General features: G+C 45.2%; 1 protein-coding gene across 4 annotated transcripts in view; it reads left to right on the top strand.

Moving 5' to 3' along the window:
- Positions 1 to 23064, top strand: part of LOC102449109 (amyloid beta precursor like protein 2) — a 120621-nt gene that overhangs the window by 83334 nt on the left and 14223 nt on the right. For 2 of the 4 annotated variants that reach the window (XM_075909698.1, XM_075909697.1), the window contains exons 4-11: positions 5470 to 5582; positions 13835 to 14016; positions 14594 to 14802; positions 16709 to 16876; positions 18858 to 18988; positions 19429 to 19503; positions 20811 to 20969; positions 21396 to 21524. In XM_075909698.1, the coding sequence (XP_075765813.1) occupies positions 5470 to 5582; positions 13835 to 14016; positions 14594 to 14802; positions 16709 to 16876; positions 18858 to 18988; positions 19429 to 19503; positions 20811 to 20969; positions 21396 to 21524 (1166 nt within the window). The remainder of the gene's footprint in view (positions 1 to 5469; positions 5583 to 13834; positions 14017 to 14593; positions 14803 to 16708; positions 16877 to 18857; positions 18989 to 19428; positions 19504 to 20810; positions 20970 to 21395; positions 21525 to 23064) is intronic. The other 2 variants (XM_075909700.1, XM_075909699.1) reach the window with 1 other exon arrangement.

Genomic DNA, 23064 nt, shown 5'->3' with positions numbered 1-23064 from the left:
GGCCACACACATCCAGTCCAAACTCCTGCACCCTCACATCCACAAGCCTGTGGCTTGTTCAACACCCCGACCCTCCACCTGACCCCAACACTCCCCAGCCTGGAGCCCCCTCCCTGAGCCTGCATCCAAATTCCCTCTCAAAGCTTGTACATCTTACCCCTTTCCACACCCAGATCCCTCATTCCCACCCAAAAGCCCGCACCGCCTGTCTCCTCAACCCAGTAAGAGTGTATAAGGGCTGGGGATAGCAAGTACTGGGAAACAGACGGCAGGTCCTGAAGGAAGAGGTGGGGTCTTGGGGAAGAGATAGGGTGGGTCTTGACTTGTCCTGACATTTTAAAAAGTGATCTTGGGTGTAAAAAGGTTGGAGACCACTGCTCTGTCAGAGGCATCAAAGCGGGAGGGCACAGGGATACTTCAAAGGGGCAGGCCTTGGCTCAGCTGTGTGGCGCTGCCCCTTTGAAATGTGGAGGCGACTGAGAAGGCCTTAGGCCAGATTTACTCTTCTGCAGCTGCAGGGTTAGTGGATTTTGTGTGTCGTTCCCCCTCTCCCACCCCCAAGGCTCTAGGGTAGGGCCAAAAATGAGGGGTTAAGTATGTGGGACATGGCTGCCAGGGAACGGGATAGGGATGGGTGTGGGATCCGGGTGAGAGGAGGTGGGGTGTAGGACTGTGAGGTCTGCCCGGGGGCAGGCTGCCTAGCAAGGGGGCAGGAAGCTCACAGCTGAGGGAGGGAAGAATTCTGGCTGGCGGTGGGAGGGATTCTGGCCAGGCAGGCAGGGGGAGATTCTGGGAAGGGCACGGGGGTGTTTGGGCTGGGGGTAGAGAGGATTTTGGCTAGGGGGCTTGGGGCAAGAGGGATTCTGGCCAGGGAGCTGGGGGTAGCAAGGATTTTGGGCAGGGTCTGTCTGGCAGAATGAGTGAGGAGGTAGAGGGCACTTGTTTTCATACCGTGAGTGTCAGGGCTTTCATACTCTAGAAGTTTCCGGGCAGGATGTGCAGGGGAAGCCTCCAGGGAAGTGCTTCCCAGAGGGACGAAAAAGGGCAGTGCATATGGAGCCTTTTTAGCTGCTTGTTTCCACATGTGGAGGGAAGGAAAAGAGCAGTGCAGAGGGGCACTTTTTGCTCTGCTGGTTCCTTGCACACTGAGTCCGGCAGGGAGCCTGGGGGTTTTCTTCTCCCCTCCCCCCGCCCAAGGAAGCCGGCGCTGATGCTCCAGCCTTGCAGGGGGCCGTAAGGATGTAGTACCAGCATAGGCTCCCCATGCGGGAGGACAGACAAGAGGGGGCTCTGATTCCTTAGAGAGCCATGTTGTCACCCCTGAACTAAGGGCTGAGGTTTTTAAGATGCCTGTGCTATTGGAAAGTGCCCCATATCCGATCTCTTAAATCCGTATAATAGTCTCCCCCCTCCTCCTCAAATACTCCAGCTAGCATCTTGCACACTCTGGATTCTGCAGATATTTAGGACCATTTCGGAACAGTACTGACACACAAGTAAATATCTTACTTTAAAATAGAGCATATAAATACCGCCATGCTTTGGAGGACAGGTATTTAACCAAGACAGTCATGCTCTGGGTGTCCTCAAATCTCCCAAGTGCCAGAAGCTGGGATTGGATGACAAATCACTCAAAATTGCCCTGGTTTAGTTCATTCCCACTGAAGAGTCCGACGTAGCTCCAGTCAAAAGATAAGATACTGTGCTAGAAGGACCATTGGTCTCCTCTGGTGTGGGTCCAACATGTAGAGCAGTGGTCCCCAACCTTTTGGGGCTGCCGGACACCCAGGGGCAGGGCGGCTCACGCGCCGGGCGTCCAGGGACGTGCATGTGCTGCATGCCCAGGGCAGAGGCCAGCCCCATATGAGCCGTGCGCCTGAGACCAGCACTGTGCATGTGCCACGTGCCCCGGGGCGGGGCTGCTCATGGGCCACGTGCCTGGCACCGCACATTCGTTGTGCACCAGGGGCGGGGCCAGCCCAGATCATTTGGCAGGCACAAATAAATGCCCCGGCGGGCGCCCGCAGACACTGCGTTGGGGACCACTGTTCTGTTTGCTGCGTATCTCTTCCATGTTGCACTAATCCACTGTCCCATCTTCAGATAGGTTGAATGTCATCTGATAGTGAGATCCTTTTGTGCACTGTAGATGAGGTTTCTAGTTTTTTAAAGTAATTGTGATGGCACTCCTCCTTAGCACCTTCCCTGGGAGCAGCAGTGAGTTTGGTGAAGTAAGGAAAGACAAACTGCTGACCATTCTGGTGAAGCCGGGAAATGCCTGATCTGGTGGCTCTGGTCTCTTCGGGTACATCTATACGGCAGTTAAACACCTGTAGCTGGCTCATGCTTGCTGTGGAATTGCTACATAGATAGCACAAGCTCAGGCTGGAGCCTGTTCTCTGGAACCCTGTTGGCAGGAGGATCCCAGAACCTGAGCCCTGATAGCCCAACAAATTTTAATCCTGTAGCCTGAGGCCCATGAGCTTGAGCAGCTGACCCATGCCATCCATGGCCTTGCTGCAGGACTCTTACCCTAATTGGGATGTACCCTGAAAGGGGAAAGGTTTCTTTTATAAGCATCTCGGCAAATATTTCCCAACAGACTGTGGATCTGTTCTTAAATAATGTTGATCTTTCAGTAGAAGAGGGGACTTCTACATTTAGAAGTGGTGTCAGGAGACAGACAAACAACTCCCTTGTTGAGAATCCAAAGAATGGATATAGCCTTTCTTCCTTTGCACCTGTTTTCAGATACCCTACTTCTTAAACTGTGTTTTGACTTGCACACATCTATGTGCAGGAGAGATGTTTTTCTGGGAGTGCCGAACTCCTCCTGTTTTGGAGCACCTATTAAAAAATGCGCGGGTGCCTAGCATCCGCCATCAGCCCCCCTTCAGCACCTCGTACCTGCTGGCAGCCCCCTCCTGATTGCTGTGAAAAGCTGTTCTGTGGTGTGCAGGCGGCATTGGGGAAGTAGAGCAGGGATGAGATGAGGCTGGCCATAGTTAAGGTGGAGCTGTGAGAACCCCCAGGCATATGAGAGTTTGTGCAGATGATGAATAGCTATGAGAGAGGGGATACCATTAATCAGTGGCGGGGCTGGAGCAATCCCCACCCCTGTTTAAGCAGTTAACTAGTTAAACATAATGTTTAACCAATTAACTGATGGGATTTTAAATCTCTAGTGTGAGATCGCAGAATAAACTAAAAACCTTTATGCTTGTGTGTGCGCAAATTTGTAGCAAAGGACAAATTCAAGGTTACTTGGCCAAATATATTTATTTTGTGAATCAAGTGAAAGATTTTCACACTCAAAATTAACGTATTTGTGCTTAGTTTTTAAGGTAGTCAGAGCATACCCTTTTGGGCTTTTGGACCACCATGTAAATGTCAGACGTGAGCTAATGCAGCCATTTTTGTTAAATTGCAAGTCTTGAATCTGGGTGTTTATTTCATTTCACATGTATTTGCTGATCCCAAACACCTGGGTGTTGAGATTTTTCTAAGTAGACTAGGAGATTTGGGCATGCCTTTGGGTAAAATTACTGGAAGGTTCATTAGACTGACTAGAATATCTCCATTTGATTCTAGGTCATTAGGCAGAAAATTCGCCTCAACAAACTTTATGAAAGTAGTTGTTACACTGGATCAAGTCTAGCATTGGATGATTACCAACTCAGAGTATAGTGATTTAGGTTTAACGTGCTTTAATATTCGCTAATGCAGAAATTACCTCCCCCCCTCCCAAAAAAAAACCCCAAACAGCAAACTGTTCCATGTTGAAAGTCTGTAACTAAGGTTTTGACCAACACCAAAAAATAAATTGAGTTTGTGGTTACATCGGGGTGGGCAATAATTTTTGAAGGGGGGGGCACTTCACAAATTTTGGAAGTGGCTCTCTGGCTGACCTGGAAGGGGTGGGGTCTCGGATGGAAGGGGCAGGTTGAGAGCTACACTACTGGGAGCTTTGCTTGCTCTGGGTTATTCCCTCCCCACCCCCAATTTCTGGCCAATGGAAGAGACTTGGAGCAGATGGGAGGGTGCTGGGGGCTAGCCTCCTTCCAGAGTTGTCTGGGATGGAGGCTTAGAATTCACGTGACACAGTCCCTGGCCCCACTGTTAACCTGTAGCCTGGCAGCTGACTGGCAGGCACAAAGCCCTTTGAACAGAAGCAGTTAAAAGGGCTCATGCCTCCTGGGCAGCTCCCAAGCAATGGGCCAGTGGAACTGAGAGCTGTGAGCCCTTTCAATTGCTTCTATTGAAAGGGCTCACGTGTCTCTGGCTTTCTAGCAAGGCACTAGCAGCACTGAAGCTGATTAAAGGGCTCTCGTTCCCCATGGCTGCCAGGCAACACGATGCCAAACAGACACGGGGAAAGGCACTACCCATCTAAATAGAAGCAATTAAAAGGGCTCGTAGCCTTGGTGCCCCTCGTTCCTTGCTAGGGAGCCAGAGACGCATGAGCCCATTCAACTGTTTCTATTAAAAGGGCTCACACCTTCCCTGGGGCTGTTAGGCAAGGCACAGGAAAGACGCAAGACCTTTAAATAGAAGCTGTTAAAAAGACTTGCGAGTCCCTGGCTCCCAGGTAACATGCTAGGGGGCAGGACCTGGAACTGCCTTGCAGGCCGGATCAAAGCCCTAGGCAAGCCGCATCCAGTCTGCTGAGAGGTTTTTGCCTACCCCTGGGTTAGATGTACATCAGAACACAACATACTCAGTGTGGCCCAAGCTTTACCTGGTTTTGTGGGCTTCTGGGCTTTTTTCCTATTTTTAAGCACTTTTGCTTAAATAGGAAACGTTGTCTTAGCTGTGACTGAGTTGCCCTGAATATAGTTTCTGGGTGTACCTTGCATTTGAACATTTATTTTCATCTAAACTGTGAAACTGCCTTGATAAAGCTGACACAATGGAGTGAGTTAGCTCTCACCTCTTCTGGCATAAGCAGAAAATGTCTAGGCAACCCCCAATAGTCATGGAAAATGTTCATGGCAGCAAATAACCAGGCTTCTGAAGCTTTTGGCAACCAGGAATAGCTTCTTTCATGTGATGAGAGCCAGGTTAGGAATTGGTTGATCATAAAATGTTCAAACATCATCATGTTTGTAGTTTTCTTCCCAGGTATCTAAGAAACTTGTCAATGACATGGAATCTGCAGAGCAGAGCAAACATGTTTTTTAAATGTACGTTCATCTTAACCTATGGGTTTTGGCTAGCATATTTCACTGTTCAGTTTCTCCTATCTTCTGTTCTGAATTCCAAGAATAAAACTAGAGGCTTTTTATTAGAGCAGGTCTCCTAAGGTGCCTATTAGTCTGAACTGGATCACTAAGATTGTTGTAACAGCATACAGATTCTTAATGGGGTCAGTTAAGTGCATTCTTGAAGATTATAATGCTAGTCAACTCTTGAGTTTGAAGGTCAAATATGTATCTGAATTACTGTTGATAGAAACTTCTTGTTTTCCAGTGGGTGAGTTTGTAAGTGACGTCCTACTGGTTCCAGAGAAATGCAGATTCTTCCACAAGGAACGAATGGATGTATGTGAAAGCCATCAACACTGGCGCACTGTGGCCAAAGAGGTAATGAGGTTCATGTGATGGTAACAGTACCCAGATAAAGATGTTCTTAATAGGGGTCTCCTTTATTGTTGCATCTAACCATTTGAACTGTTATCACAGCATTTCTGGGAGATATGAAAGTGTTGTTATCCCCACTTTACAGATCTGGAACCTAGGCACACTGGTTAAACTTCTGGACTCTCCTTGGCTTTCAGTGAGCCATACGCTCCCGTGTGTTGTCACTTGAAGGTTTTGATCCTGAGTCACTTGCTCTCGTTCACACTCCTGGTCTTTGGTAGACCTGAGAAATTAACTCTAGTTTCCCAGCCTAACAGTCAAACACTGGACTATCCTTCCTCCCACAGACCAGAGTGGTGGTGGTGACATTATTTCATAGTTGTAGTACTCCAACTTCCTTAGATGGAAGATCACATTGCACAAAATGGAGCTTAGAATTTAGTGCCCATTTCCAAGTAATGTGGAAATGCTAGTTTCTGTACATGTCTCCACTTTACAGGCATCTTCCACTCTCCCAGAATGAATGGCGTGCCATCTTTCTGTTCGGCTAATTTGATTTGGCAAGAGTGTTGTAAATTCTGTGCACGCTCAGCTGATGATGAATAGATGGCAATATAGAATCATAGAGCTGGAAGAGACCTCAGGAGGTCATCAAGTCCAGCTCTCTGCCCAAGGCAGGACCAATCCCAACAAAATCAATCCAGCCAGGGCTTTGTCAAGCCGAGTCTTAAACACCTCTAGGGATGGAGACTCCACTACTTCCCTAGGTAACCCATTCCAGTGCTTCACCACCCTCCTGCGGAAATAGTTTTTCCTAATATGCAACCTAGACTTCTCCCACTGTAACTTGAGACCATTGCTCCTTGTTCTGCCATCCGTCACTACTGTGAATAGCCTTTCTCCATCTTTTTTGGAACCTCCATTCAGGAAATTGAAGGCTGCTATCAAATTCCTCAGCAGCTCCCCACAGGTCATGCGCACCAGCCCCCTTTATCATTTTGGTCACCCTCCGCTGGCCCCCTCCAATGTATCCACATCCTTTTATAGTAGGGGCTCAGAACTGGACACAATACTCCAGATTGGCCTCACCAGAGCTGAATAAAGGGGAATAATCACTTATCTGGATCTGTTGGCAATGCTTCTCCTAATGCACCCTACCATGCCATTAGCCCTCTTGGCTCTAGGGGCACACTGTTGACTCATACCCAGCTTCTCTTCCACTGCAATCCCCAGGTCCTTTTCTGCAGAACTGCTACTTAGCCATTCGGTCCTCAGCCTGTAACAATACTTGGGATTCTTCCGTCCCATGTGCAGGACTCTGCACTTGTCCTCTTTGAACCTCATCAGATTTCTTTTGGCCCGATCCTCTAATATGTCCAGGTCACTCTGGACCCTATCTCTGCCCTCCAGCATATCTACCTCTCCCCCTAGCTTAGTGTCACTGCAAACTTGCTGAGGGTTCAATCCATCCCCTCATCCAGATCATTAATAAAGAACCATAGAATACTAGGACTGAAAGGGACCTCGAGAGGTCATCGAGTCCAGTCCCCTGCCCTCGTGGCAGGACCAAATACTGTCTAGACCATCTCTGATAGACATTTATCTAACCTACTCTAAATATCTCCAGAGATGGGGAATCTCCCTGGGCAATTTATTCCAGTGTTTGACTATCCTGACAGTTAGGAACTTTTTCCTAATATCCAACCTAAACCTCCCTTGCTGCAGTTGAAGCCCATTGCTTCTTGTTCTATCCTCAGAGGCCAAGATGAACAAGTTTTCTCCCTCCTCCTTATGACACCCTTTTAGATACCTGAAAACGGGTATCATGTCCCCCTTCAGTCTTCTCTTTTCTAAACTAAACAAATCCAGTTCTTTCAGCCTTCCTTCATACGTCATGTTCTCTAGACCATTAAACATTCTTGTTGCTATGCCAATATCTAAATTGTTGATGAAGATATTGAACAGAGCCGGTCCCAAAACAGACCCCTGAGGAACCCCATTTGTTATACCTTTCCAGCAGGATTGTGAACCATTAATAAATACTCTGAGTACGGTTATCCAGCCAGTTATGCACCCACCTTATAGTAGCCCCATTTAAGTTGTATTTGCCTAGTTTATTGATAAGAATATCATGCGAGACTATATCAAACACCTTACTAAAGTCTAGGTATACCACATCCACCACTTCTCCCTTATCCACAAGACTCATTACCCTATCAAAGAAAGCTGTCAGATTGGTTTGACATGATTTATTCTTTACAAATCCATGCTGGCTGTTCCCTATCACCCTGCCACCTTCCAAGTATTTACAGATGATTTCCTTAATTACTTGCTCCATTATTTTTCCTGGCACAGAAGTTAAACTAACTGGTCTGTAGTTTCCTGGGTTGTTCTTATTTCCCTTTTTATAGACGGGCACTATATTTTCCCTTTTCCAGTCTTCTGGAATCTCTCCTGTCTGCCATGATTTTCCAAAGATGATAGAGGAGGTATCTGAGCCTCTAGCTATCAGCTCCTTGAGTATTCTAGGATGCATTTCATCAGGCCCTGGTGACTTGGAGGAACCTAACTTTTGTAAGTGATTTTGAACTTGTTCTTTTTTTAAAATTTTATCTTCTAAACCTACCCCCTTCTCACTAGCATTCACTATGTTAGGCATTCCTTCGGTGAAGACTGAAACAAAGAAGTCATTAAGCATCTCTGCCATTTCCAAGTTTCCTGGTACTGTTTCTCCCTCCTCACTGACCAGTGGGGCTACCCTGTCCTTGGTCTTCCTCTTGCTTCTAATGTATTTATAAAAAGTCTTCTTGTTTCCCTTTATTCCCGTAGCTAGTTTGAGCTCATTTTGTGCCTTTGCCTTTCTAATCTTGCCCCTGCATTCCTGTGCTGTTTACCTATATTCATCCTTTGTAATTTGTCCTACTTTTCCATTTTTTATATGACTCCTTTTTTATTTTTAGATCATGCAAGATCTTGTGGTTAAGCCAAGGGGGTCTTTTGCCATATTTTCTATCTTTCCGACGCAGCGGAATACCTTGCTTTTGGGCTTTTAATAATGTCCCTTTGAAAAACTGCCAACTCTCCTCAGTTGTTTTTCCCCTCAGACTTGATTCCCATGGGACCTTACCTATCAGCTCTCTGAGCTTACCAAAATCCGCCTTCCCAAAATCCATTGTCTCTATTTTGCTGTTCTCCCTTCTACCCTTCCTTAGAATTGTGAAGTCTATGATTTCATTATCACTTTCACCAAAGCAGCCTTCAACTTTCAAATTCTCAACTAGTTCCTCCCTATTTGTTAGGATCAAATCTAGAATAGCTTCCTCCTTGTTAGCTTTTTCAACCGTCTGAAATAAAAAGTTGTCTCCAATGCAGTCCAAGAACTTATTGGATAGTCTGTTTTCCCCCTGTTATTTTCCCAACATATATCTGGATAGTTGAAGTCCCCCATCACCACCAAATCTTGGGCTTTGGATGATATTGTTAGTTGTTTAAAAAATGCCTTATCCACTTCTTCCACCTTGGTAGGTGGCCTATAGTAGACTTCTAGCATGACATCACCGTTGTTTTTAACCCCTTTTAGCCTAACCCAGAGACTCTCAATACTTCGTCTCCTATGTCCATCTCCACCTCACTCCAAGTGTGTTAATTTTAATATATAAGGTGATGACACCTCCTTTTTTTCCTTGTCTATCCTTCCTGAGCAAGCTGTACCCTTCCATACAAATATTCCGTGTGTATTATCCCAAGTTTCTGTGATGCCAACAATGTCATAATTGTACTTATTTATTAGCACTTCCAGTTCTTCCTGCTTATTAGCCATACTTCTCGCATTTGTATATAGGCATCTAAGATACTGATTTGACCTTGCCTCCCAGTTTTGCCCTGACCCTCCTCTCTCTCTGCCATTAGAGCTCACGCTCCCTCCCATTTCTGACCCATCTCCCAGGTCTCCATGTTCTCCATTTACTTGTGGGCTTTGCTTACCTGTCCCTGTCGAACCTAGTTTAAAGCCCTCCTCACTAGGTTAGCCAGTCTGTGTCCAAACAGGGTCTTCCCCCTCCTCGAAAGGTGAACGCCATCTCTGCCCAGCAGTCCTTCCTGGAATAGCATCCTGTGGTTGAGGAAGCCAACACCATCCTCGCAGCCAGGCATTCACCTCCAGGATGCACCTGTCTCTGCCCGGGCACCTACCTTCAACAGGAAGGATAGAAGAGAATGCCACCTGCGCTCCAAACTCCTTCACCCGTACTCCCAGAGCCCTGTAGTCACTCTTGATCCGCTCTGTGTCACACACCTCAGTATCATTTGTGCCCACATGGATGAGTAGGATGGGGTAGTATTTAGAGGGCCGGATAATTCTCGACAATGCTTCCGTAACATCTCGGATATGGGCCCCCGGCAGACAGCATACCTCCCGAGATGAAATGTCAGGGTGACAGATGGGCGCCTCCCTTCCCCTCAGAAGAGAGTCTCCGACTACCACTACCCTAGGTTTCCTATTCGCAGTGGGGGCAGCAGACCTCCCAGCCTTGGGGGTACAAGGCTTCTCCTCCTCCATTGTAGCGGGTGATTCCTTATTTCCTGTATCAAGATGCTGAACAAAACCGGTCCTAGAACAGATCTTTTGGGTGCTCCGCTATAAACCCACCGCCAACCTGACATTGAGCCGTTGATTACTACCCGTTGGGCCTGACAGTTTAGCCAGCTTTCTATCCATCTTACAGACCATTTATCCAATCCATATTCCCTTAACTTGCTGGCAAGACTGTTGTGGAAGACAGTATCAAAAGCTTTGCTAAAGTCAAGGTATATCACATCCACTGACTTTCCCAACTAGATCTACAATACAGAGCATTTACTCATGAGACTGTAATTTGGTCCTGGTCTTGGTCTTAGTGAAGGTATGGCTGAATTGTGTCAGCTTTGGAGCAATAAAGTTTATTTCCATTTTTTCCAAAGCTTTCAGGGAGCAAAACTATTTTAAGGAATCTTTTGTATTTAACCACCATTTGCCTACTAAGTGGTGGTTCCCAGTGAGTTAAATCCTTTGACTTCAACATGCCCTTGACAGGTTCACCCAGATAAGCTAGATTCATTCTCCTAGCCATACTTCAGAAAGCAAAGGGAAGTACAAAAGAGCTCCAATGTCCATGATAATGCTTTCTTTATTTCACTCCTTGGTCAGTCTGTAAAACCATATACATACTCATTTTCAAATAAATGTGCAACTCAAGTGCCTAAATTCTGTTTGTATTTGGCTTTATAATTAATAGTCCAGTTTCCAGCCACAATATGTTAAAATAAGTTCCACCAAGTACACTTTTATGCTTTTACTGTTTTCTAAAGAGAGAGCTAATGAGATAATCAGGAAAAAAGAGGGGACCCAATTCTTGCTCTGAAGTGCCACCTCCCTGACAACAACCTATTTCTGTTCTTTTCCCCTTAAGGCCAGGTCTTCACTGGTGGAGAAATATGATTTGAGAACTGCAATTCCAGCTACAAGAATTGCATAGCTGGAGTCAGCGTACCTTCAGTTGAAGTTCTGCAGCAGCCCCACTGTGTGAGGGTGACAGGAGAAACTCTCCTGTCAACTTCCCTCACTTCTCACTACACTGTGGAGTACAGAGATAGATGGGGGTGACCTTATTGTTTGATCTAGCGAGCCCTTACTAGGGTTGCCAGAGGATAAACCCATTAAGCCCAGGCATATCAATTAACCGCTAACAGTTAAATATAGGCTTCCAGCCTCGTGCTGCAGATGTGTCTCATCGTAACTGCTTAGTTTGTCAGCAGTTACACGGTTACCCAATTACCCACTTTTAACATTCCTGTCCTTACTAGGCCCTGTCCTTACTAAACTGAACCTCAGAAGATAAATCTCAAGAATATAAATCTTTGTCTAAATATAGACAATGCCTAAGGGTCTGTCTACATCACAAAATCCAACAAACCACCCTGCCCCCATACACAGAGCAGGCCCACGTCCATTGACATGGGCTTATACCATGGGGCTTATCTGCTCCTGAGCTCCAGCCTGAGTGCAAAAAGGCATCCACTCCACTGTTTCTAGCCCACAGCACAAGCCTCAGTCAGTTGACCTGGATTCTGAGATTCGTTGCTGTGATTTGGTTTTTGTGATGTCACTTACCCTCAGTGTAATTATCTATAAGAACAGAGCACCCTCTGTGAGTAGATACAGATGTTCATTTTGATGGAAATATGGGCTCAGAGACAAAGGTGTTAAAATGGTCTTGTTTCTGTCCAGGATTCAGCTATTTAAAACAAGGTTCAGAGGTTTTGGTATGGAGAACTCAGCTTGCTTAGTCCCATGGCATGTGTGCTATAACATTTGTATAACCTATTGTTAAAATAAAGAACAAATAGTTAAGGTTTTTGAGAAGTGAGGTATGACATAAGACTTTCATTTTCCTTTAGCTGGGGAGTCTTTAGGAGGAAACTCCCTTCTGTTAACTGTCTCTCTTTGGGAGAAGAGACATTGTTAGTTGAAATGGTCTGTTACTGTTCCTGTTTGGCCTTTCTTCCTACAGGTTGTATCTCTCAAATCCAAGATTCTCTTGTCCAGCAACATCCGTGGTCCGGCATTACCATGGATGTTCCTGGATATAAGAGACCCAGGTGAGGAGGGCTAGCAGCTGGGAGCCTGGTGCAACCCTGTGAGTCTGCTAGCTGTGGGGCCGCAGTAGCCTGGGCGGAGCACGATTGGGACTGTTGGCTGCCCAGCAGTGGGGCTGGGACTGCAGCAGCCCGAGGGGGAAAGCCTGACCCGGCCACATCAACCTGAGTAGGCGGCAGGACTACAGCAGCCCAAGTGGTGGTGGCAGCAGCAACGTGATTGGGGTTTCCTGCCGCCTGGCATCAGGGCCAGAGCTGTGGCCCAGCAGCCCAGGAGGAGAAACCAGCCACGGTAGCCCAGCAAAATCAGTATGGCCGAGGTTGGGGCTGTGCAACCCAGTTGAACGTGTCATTCCGGCTCTGGAGCTGAAGCTGTACAGCCAGCAGCAGAGCTGAAGGAGCCAGCAGTGCGGAGGGGCAGTGGGCTGAGGGGCTGGTATTGAGGGACCTCCCAATGTCTGGCAAATTCCTTCCTCCTGGGACCAGTCAGGTCCTGAGGGTGCTGGATGAAAAAGGTCCAACCTGTACAAGATGAGAGACAGATGAAGGGAGAGAACATTAGGCAAAATGCTTCTTCTCTTTTAGTGTTCACTTTTACCCTCAACCTTATTGATGGAAATAAACAGGCATGGGTTGATCTTATTAGCCACTCTGAGACATGGCCAACTTGTACCAGCCTCAGGCTGCTTAGGGAACTCCTTTTAGTTGCCTATCTGGTCAGATAGTAATCTATAGTATTGGCCAGCTAAACCAGGCTCTTATTAGACAGGAAAGACGTGGGAAAGAGATGAAATTAAATGGGGAAAGAAAAGGACATACAATATTGAGCCATGGACGGACAGTGTCTGACTTTGCAGATGGTTCTTGGGATTTAGCTTGTGGAGGTGTGGTTGTTTCTCTCTTTAGCTTGTTCTAGTTGGGATCTCTCTAAGAATCAGGATGAACAAGGTACAATGAAGGTGTCATGTTGGATCTCAGGAGATAGTGGAGGTGGCAGCCATGGTCATGAAGTTTGCTCCTTCCTTTTCTCTAAATCAGCAGTGCCACAATAGTCAGTTTCCCGCCACAGCAAGTCTCTGAGGACCTCAAAAGAAGTGACAGGCAGATTAACCTATCCCTTTTTTGTGTTGTCTAGCAATTGCGCCTGACTTCCCATGTACTGATTTATGGTTTGATTTCTAATCCCGTGCTTCTCCTGTTTACTAGGCATGATCTTAATTATATTAGTAAGGTCTTTGTCTCCCTTTTTGTATTTCCCTATCAACGTTTATGGAATGACAACACTTCATACATGTTTGTATTTGCTTTTCTCACAGTTGAGCTCACATTTAGGGTATATTTGTAGGCCCAGATATTAAAAGTGCTTTCGTTTATCAACTGAAGAAATAATATTATGGTGCAGTCTGTGCCATGAAATTTCTTATCTATTTTTCTGTGCTATTGCGCAGGTTAGATGAGAAGATGAAAATGCCTGTGGACTGCCTGAAGTATACTTTTCATCACGGAATTACCGCTGGTGTTGGGGTTCGGGGTTATTTCAGACCCTCAAGCATGAGGACAGGGCAATAAACATGTTGCTTTAAGATGAGATTTGTTAACATATCTTCTGGCTTCCCTCTCAGGCTTGTTTGTCAGAAGGGATGATCCTGCACAATTATGGAATGCTGCTTCCCTGTGGGGTGGACCAGTTCCATGGCACTGAGTACGTATGCTGTCCTCAGACAAAAATAGTGGATGAAGCTCTTTCCAAAGAGGACGACGATGAAGAGGAGGATGAAGATGAAGATTATGACCTTTATAAAAGGTAGAGTAATACAACTAATAGGCCACTGGCTCATTGACCTTTATAAAAGGTACAGTAATACAACTAATAGTGAGGCCACTGGCTCATTGTTACCTGTAGTGATTCCTTCCATGGTTGGGGATGGGAAAGCAAACTTGTTCTGCTTTTGGATTCAGAGGAAGAGGAGTATCATGGAAGTGGAGAAGTCTTGCAGTGCACAGGAGGAAAAATGACTCGCAACAATCCTCTGAAATTGGAGCGGGAGGAGGAAGCACCTCCATCCAAGGTCACTTAAACTGGCTGGCTGTTCTGCCAAATATGTGACTCCAAATGCTGTAGTCTTCAGTGAAATACAGCTGATTGGAGAGAGGAGGAGAGTTTTTTAAAAAGTCTTTGAGCTAGAGGCTTAAAGAAAGTATGGCTCTGCTACATGTAGCTATAATGAGAACTCCTGTAGCTGCTGCTGTTTACATGATCAGCAGGCACTACATTGGTACTCCCAGCTCTGATGCTTATAAAATAGATGAAAAGAGAATCATTGTGCTTGAACATCAAAGGTTGGCTTCAAAGTGATTAGCATTAATTTGTACCCCTCTAGTGAGTTCCCAACTGAGCCAGATGTAGAAGACTTCACAGGAACAGCTGTGGAAGAAGATGAGGAGGAAGAGGATGAGGAAGAGGAAGTGGTGGAAGATCGTGATTACTATTACGATAACTATAAAGTAGATGATTACAATGAAGAGACCCCTACTGAGTCCAGCAATGACAGGTCTCTTTCTGAAAAGGAAATAATTAGTGATGTGAAAGGTAAGTCCAACTCTACAGCCTTCCTAGCTCCCTTAGGCTGGCTGTCCAGTTGATCTTGTAATTCCTGCATTGGTGGTGATGCTTTCAATCCATCCAGCAGATTGCACTGTGGAGGCTTTAATTGCCATATCGGTCATCAAAGAAAAGCTGATGCTTATGTTTCAGATATTGAACATGACAATAACACTCTAGAGCTGTGGTGTCCAACATGCTAGCCACTACCCACACGTGGCTATTTGGCTGGTTGAGTGTGGCTAGTTCACTATAGCCACTGTAGCAGCTACTACTTCAGAACTGGTTGGACACCATGGCTCTAGAACATGGCCTACATGTTGTTAGTTAATGGCAGTCTTATTGGCAGAAGCTGGTGCACAGAACAAGTATCTCCACCAAAGGGCAGTGTGTTCAGGAAACAGTATTTGCAGAGCCTAATTCTAGGGGAGATCTCTATACCTACTTGGGGCATTTGGCTGACGGAAATGTCTCCCTAGGTTTGAGTGACCAGCTTTGGTCTGTCTTTCCTGTGATATGGATTCCTGAAAACTTAAAACTGTTGAACCAGAGTCTCAAGTGCTGTACACTTTGAGCGTAATGGAGGTACACTAATTTACACCAGCTCAGAATCTGGCCCCTTAAACAAGAGAATGTTTCCAATAGATGCCTCCTTTTCTGTTCTATTTTAAACAACTCAGCCTCCCCTGAAATCCTACTCTTCCTTGAAGAAACTGAACCCAGTGCAACCAACTTCACCTCTTTTAAATATTTGCTGTAGTGCTTGTCAGGGAGCAGGTGCTATTGCAGGGGAGCATCTGCCAACTGTGTTGTGACTCCAGGCTGTAAAATGTCTTTTATTTTTGAGTGTCTATATGCCGAGGGAAGAGAGAGTGGAATTCGTTAACTACAGATGACTGAATAACTGCCATCCATTTGTTTTGTAGGTAAAACTCTTCTTGCTGGTGACATGCCAGTTTGTTGCAGATAATTTCTCTGAAACAGTAGATTGATTGTGTATGTGGAGTTATTGTAGTTAAAATAGACTTAAAACAGGTTGACTTGTGTAGTTTGCTAGCTTCTGAAAGGTGTCTGTTCTGGGGATATCAAATTTCCCTCTACAGTGTTTGAAAGAAAGGAGGATGCCTGCTGTAACCATAGTCCAGACCTCTTCAGAATGGTTAAACTGTTACTAACCTAAACAGATGCTGCATCTAAACAGAGCCACTTATGCTGGCAGCTTACTGCAGAGATGTCTGTCTATGTGTAAAATGCTGTAGCTGTAAAAGTTGTCTTGAATTCTCCTGCTTAGTGCCCAGGCTTTTTAAAACTCAAAAACCCAGCTGCTGATCTACTCAGTGACATGTTCCATATGTATATCCTGCATTTTCCACTTGCTTCTGTACCTATACAGTTCTGAATTCAAGCTTCCACCCAAAGAAACTGCAGTGGAATGTCTTCCTTGTCAGATACCTCCTGCAGAACTGAAAGTCTTTTTTCACATTGTATCTTAAGCATTTTAAACAGTGGAAGCCCTGTCTATGAGCATATGGGGTATGGCCCCTTTATCTCTGAAATGTATTTGTACCCCAGTTCAGTGTTCTGTCCCACTTCCTGGGTTTAAAGAGAACAGTTCTTGCAGATGATGGGTTCCATGCTGGGCCAACACCAGAATCCCAGGCTGCACATTGCTCGTACTCTAATGCAGCAGTAGCAACACATTCCTGGACTGCTCTGGTTGCCTCAGTATGACGCCAAGGGGCACTTTCAGAAGTGCCCTTAAATGTATTGTAGAGTGAAGCAAGGAGCGGTGCTGCAGTAGAATTTCTTACCTAGAGCCACCAGTGACTTTTTAAAATCGATTAGCAAAGCCTGTACTCCTCACTAGCTTATGTTCTAACCCGTCTCCACACAGCTGTCTGCTCCCAGGAGGCGATGACAGGTCCCTGCCGGGCTGTGATGCCTCGTTGGTACTTCGACCTATACAAGAGAAAATGCATTCGCTTTATATATGGAGGCTGCGGAGGCAACAGGAACAATTTTGAGTCAGAGGAATATTGTATGGCTGTGTGTAAAAAGATGAGTAAGTCCTGCTTGCCACTGGCCCCTTTTGCAGCAAGCCACTGTCCTGTCTGGCATTTGGTGTTTCTCCTCCTTGCCTCGCCCAAGTGAGGATACATGTGTAGCCCATCCTGTTGGTTCTTATGTCTGCAGCACTTCTGTCTGTCCTTTTGCAGCAGTCTCCTCTTGTCTCTGTGCTTCTGTAGATGTTTAGGTTTAAGTTCCTTCCTACATCTAGGGAAAGCTGGTTTTCTCAACATACACAGTCTGTCTCTCTCCAACCTAATCCCACATTTGGCCTGCTAACTTAATGAAAACAGGCTTAATTATTCTCTTCTAGATTTGTAGCAGGGACTGGGAAACTTCTTTAATCTCTGTTCTTATGAAACTACTCCACTTGTTCATTTACCCAGCTGGTAGCAATCTCTTGCCAGTCAGAGCATCATGTGTCTGTTCAACCAATCACTCTGGAAATGTAGACTGTTAGTCTAAAAATTCTTCTGGTTGGAAGTTTTTCTTATTAGTACATTTTGGAAAGTCCTGCATAAAGTCATGCAGCATTCTGGTTCCCACCTTCTGCTCCATTAGAAATATGAAACATGATTCAATCCCTGCATTTGATAGCTTGAGATTGTTGGCATCACTTTCTACTGGCTTCTATGGCAGATGATAAAACTACTGAAAACATTTTAACCTAATTATTAATCTTATTGTTCAACTCTAGCCCTTCCACTTCAGCTGCTATGAAAGCCTTTTGAAAAGCTTTCTGTTATCTGGGCCTTGGCAGTCTGTCTGTACAGCCAGAATCCTGATTATTAAATGAGCTTCATGCAAGTACATTGGATTGGGCTGATTTGACTGAAGTCATGAAATAAAAGCGGTGGCTGTCAGAAGCTTTTTGTACAGAAGTTTGTCCTGTCCCAGAGGGATTTGAAGATGGAAACTGAAGTCTCCATTTCCAAACCTGGCTCATAGATGCTATGAGCAATCCCAGGATACAACACGTGTGCCACTTATACACAGCCATAATCCCCGTTTTACAGTCTTACTAATGTTTCACCTAATAACTTTCTCCATTGGCTTGAGAAGAGAGAGATTCATGTGCACACTGGGACTAAATCTCCTCTCCAATGTTCACGTTATAGATTGCAGGATGACATGGGGCATATCAGTCCACTTTAAATAAGGGCTAACCGGTGTTCTAGTCATTAGCCCTCTCCAGGTGCCCATTTCACCTATATAGGCTCCAATATCCAAGGTTCTATACGACTGAATATGCAGTAGCTGCCATGTTTGCCGTGGTCCATTTGGAAAGGGCTTTGTGGTATGTGACTTCTTTGGGATCCTTCATGTAACATCTCTTGCCAAATTTGAATGCCTTAAGATGATGGAAGACTTCCTTGCCTTGAACAAGTTGAAGTCATCTTGCCAAACCTCCTCCTGCTGTCCTGTCTCATTCCATTGCCTGTTAAGCCTGGTAGGTGCATCTGATAGGGCAAGTAGGTTTGAAGTGTGAAAGCCCTTGCTCCATGGGAATGGGTTGCTGCTTGAGAGTTTCTGTGGGGCATTCTCTGTCATGATCAAGGGAGTTCATTGGTGCAGTGTAGAGCTAGTTTGTCAGTGAGCAGCAAGTATAGAAAATGGCCTATCCGAGCAGAGACCAACTGTTGCGGCAAGAAGTTAAGTTCTGTTCTGCATTTGTAGCATAGCTCTGTTACAGGGTAACTCTTGTCTCTGAATGTGAAGACTGTACAGATACTGGTGGTCCCAGTGCATAACTGTGAATTTGGAATGTTGTAACTTCCTGATGATGTGCAGCAAACTGGCAATTTAATTATACCAAAATGAAGTCCTGGTATGTGGTAGTTCAACATACTGTTTGACAGAGGGAGAACTCTGCTGGTGTGAAGGTGCCTCTTCCTCCCCACCCCTTACAACCATTATCACAGCAGGCTAACCTAGGACTGTAGAAATTGTCTGAGACATTCACTTTATCTTTCCAGTTCCCCCTACTCCTGTACCCACTGATGATGTGGATGTCTACTTTGAAACCCCAGCTGATGACAATGAGCATGCGCGCTTCCAGAAAGCAAAGGAGCAGCTGGAAGTGCGACACCACAACCGCATGGACCGGGTGAGTGTCTCCTGTCGTTTCATTTGTCTGAGCTGCATGATTGCTGCCTGTGTACCACTGTACAGATCAGTGCTAGCCAGACTTGCTTTTACAGTTACCATCTGTGTTGCTTTTGCACACAGCTTTGTGGCTGTGGTTGTATTCTTTCTTTTTTTATTTTTAGTTCACTTCCTAGGTTTTGGGACAGAAGTCATCTGGAGTGACAAACTGGCTGCCCATTAGGATTAAATGCTAAGATTAGACACTGGGCGTTAGAAACATTTGTCCGTGATTATGGGTGCTCTAATAAAGATGCCTTTTTAGGCCTCTTAATGCCTAGCAGTGCTGAACTAGAATCAGTCTCCCCTGTCTTCATGTAAAAACAAGTGAGCTCAGAAATACCTATGTGAAATAATAATTTTCGGTACCTTGCTGAACTGTGCTCCCCTTTGCCTGCTTAGGTGAAAAAGGAATGGGAGGAAGCAGAATATGAAGCCAAAAATCTTCCCAAGGCGGAGAGGCAAACTCTCATTCAGGTAAGAGTTGAGATCTAAAAAGGAGAGTTGATTCTATTCCCAGAGATTAGGTTCTTGGCATCTGTCCTCTGCCTATGTAAGCTAATTAGCTTCTCAGTGTTCAGTGCCAAAAGTACAGGGAGTAAAAAGCAGTCCTTCCCTTACTTGGATCAACACCCTGTAGAGAGACTTGACTCAGTCACATATTTGGGTCCGAAAACAGAAAATGGTGCTGTGTATTGCCAGTCCCGTCCCGTCCCCTCTCCCCCCCGCCTTTTAACAGTGAAGTAGCAGCACCATCAAGTGTGTCAGCAGCCCTGCCAAAAGGGAACTCTAAACGTTTTGCATTTGTTTTGCTTAGCTGTGTTTACAAATGGACCAACAGTCCTATCCAATCTGGAGCTGACTTTCTCTGTGGACAGATTTTCTATTTGTGCAGATCTAGTGAAAAACCTTGAGGTTGAAAATAAATGGCTTCCTCGTAAATTGTTGAACTCCTTCTTTGTGAGAAGGAAATCTCCATGGAAACCTGGGGTTAAGTCCTGCAAGTTGGGTCTGATGGATATAAAATCTTCTGACAGTCTGCTATAGAACTCGTACTAAGTTAAGAACAGATATTAAATGTTCTTACTGTATGCAAAGGCCTCTTTTTCTAGTGTGGTGTCTTCACATGATTTTGTAAAGCTTCTGAAGCCTGTATTTTATCGCTACCAATTTTATTCATAGTTTAGGAAATAGTTTTTCTTGGTTTCTAATGGCAAATACAGAAACTTAATAGTGTTCCTGCTCTGGTCTATCTTGGAGTGATGGTTTTATGCATTGACAATTGTTTACTATTGCCAGGAAGCTTACTCTCTAATACTAAAGGTGAGCAAATGCCCTAGAAGTACCTAGATATGGTGCCTTTCATAAAATAATGCCACTCTTTCGCCTGTAGGTATGGTATTATCCACGAGGAATAGGTGGATTCTTAAATCATCAGATCGGTACTAGAGCTGAAAATAATCCAATTTCAAACATGGTATTCTAGCTACATGACCCCCCCCCCCCCCTTCCCGGTCTTCTCTATAAACAGTTAAAATTGTAATAAAGTACCTTTGAAAGGCATATTGAGATGATCATTTGTACAGCATACTAAGTCAAAATCAGTTCTGTCGGCACCCTTCTCTCCTCATGTTAAATGCCTTGGGCAGAGAGAGTGGGATGGGACCTTCAGCACCTTCTAAGGAATGAGATCAGCAAGAGTAGACATTCTTGTTTGGTTCATTCTTCTCTGTTGCTACAGCGCTTTAGCCAATTTAGTCAAGTTCTGTTTCTCTCCTTTCCAGCACTTCCAGGCAATGGTCAAATCTTTAGAGAAAGAGGCAGCCAGCGAGAAGCAGCAGCTTGTGGAGACTCACCTGGCTCGAGTGGAAGCTATGTTGAATGATCGCCGTCGGATTGCTTTGGAGAACTACTTGGCTGCCCTGCAAGCTGACCCGCCACGAGTGAGTTGTGTTGGAGCATTTAAATGTGGCATAAACAGTGACCACTCAGTGGGGCTAGGGGGAGCTAGGGAAGACTGGAATGAGCGTAGTGTGGGCAGGGGTTAGCACGCTGTGAAAGCAGACTCCTTGCAAGCTGTGCCAATCATAACTGATACCAAAGACCTATCAGCAGAGCATCTAAATTCCTGAGTGCTCTGGTTACTATGTAGAAAACAGCACACAGTTCACTCTGCATTTGTACTTCAGGCACAGCTGTTTTACAGAAAGTAAACACTGGAGACAAAGATTAGCTGACAGATTAGAAGAATGTTCTGCCTATCCGTAAAACAGACTATAGACAATTTTAGATACTGAATTTCAGTGCAATTGTTGGCTAGAATCCTGTTCCTTGTGCCACCAAATTTTAACTCTTCTTAAATGCTGCAGCCCCACCGCATCCTCCAAGCCCTGAAGCGTTACGTCCGCGCTGAGAACAAGGACCGTCTGCACACTGTCCGCCATTATCAGCATGTCCTTGCAGTTGACCCAGAAAAGGCTGCACAGATGAAATCTCAGGTACCAAAGAATGTTTCTGTCAAGGAGCCATTGTTATTCCTGGAGTGATACTTGGAGACTCTCTAGAATAGCTTTCCACAGAATCTGTCCTAACTCCATGCTAATTGGCTAAGTAGCTGAGTACCTTAGCAGCTTGACATCTTTGTGCACTGAAGAGGAACTCTCATTTCCCAATTTGAACACATGCTGATTGTTGCTAGTGATACTCTTCTTACAGCTTTCCTTAGCACCTACCTGAATGTTAACTACTTCATGTTCAGATAGCATCCTAGAATAGTCTGTGGTTTATCCATGCGCCAGCCACTGTACCTGGCAGTTTAACTGTTAGGTAGTTTCAGATATATTCATCCCTCAGCCTCTAGCAAACTTCTGTAGTTTTTTATTCTAAAATTGTTAGAGTAACATTAAAGGCCCAACCAAGAGCAGAACTGTGCATATAGTAAGACTGTCCCTTCCACTTGTCTCATCCAATCATGTGTGGGAAGAAAAATAGGCAGAGATTGGTAAACTGACTTGCCAGAAGTCTGTGGTAAACCTGAAAATGGAATGCAGGCCTTGTGATCCCTAGTACTGTGCCCTAGTCACTGGACCGTGCTGCCATTTCCCATGACCTCTGTGAAAGGTCCGCACAAATAAAAGGCAGCAGGCTGCATTGGAGAGACAGTGTGCTGTCAAAGGCATAAAATAAACCAATATCTTTCGTTAAGTCTCTCTAATAGTGTTCTGGGGCTTACCTAGTCCTATACTAATGCAAGGCAAAACTTCAAAGAGAAGTGTGGGCTTTGGGACTGAGATTAGGACCAGGATTTACCATTGCAGTGCAATCACTACTGCTAGTATTCAGAGGTTAATGCAAATAACATATTTCCATTTGCAGGAGTTCTTTGAGATCTGGTTTCATTAACGTGATGTTGATTTTTGAGGTGCTTGTGATGGACACTGAACTTGTCTTCAGATCTTTCTTCCTCAGACTGCTCCCTGTCTCTTGGTTTACACATACTAGATAGGATTCAACAGTAAACACAGTACTTGGTGACTGGGGCAGTGAAGAATATCTAGTTGCTCTCTTCAGAGTCAGTTTATTATATCAAACACACGCCTCCTGACTCCTTCATTCTTGTGCTGCCAAAGCCGCACAGTGTGGTGAGAACTGCAAGCTTAAGCTAAAAAAAAGCTCATAATTCATTCTGAAGGTTTCAGTGTCAATGAATTGATATGTGAGGAATGCGGGTGATATCGTTCAGTTTGAATTCGCTTTACTTTTCATTGCACTTTAAGTTCTTTAGATAATTTGCTTGATTGACAGGTGGCCACATGTAAAATCAAATTGCTTTCATCATTGCTTTTAAAGGTCAGATTCACTTCTGACTATAGAATCATAGAACTGGAAGAGACATCAGAAGGTCATCAAGTCCAGCCCCCTGCTCTAGGCAGGACCAATCCCAACTAAATCTACCCGGCCAGGGCTTTGTCAAGCCAACACTTAAACACCTCTAGAGATGGAGACTCCGTTACTTCCCTAGGTAACCCATTCCAGTGC

This window comes from Pelodiscus sinensis, chromosome 26 (genome assembly GCF_049634645.1).
Source record: "Pelodiscus sinensis isolate JC-2024 chromosome 26, ASM4963464v1, whole genome shotgun sequence".
Taxonomy (NCBI): Eukaryota; Metazoa; Chordata; order Testudines; family Trionychidae; genus Pelodiscus; species Pelodiscus sinensis.
This window is presented reverse-complemented; position numbering and strand designations above follow the sequence as displayed.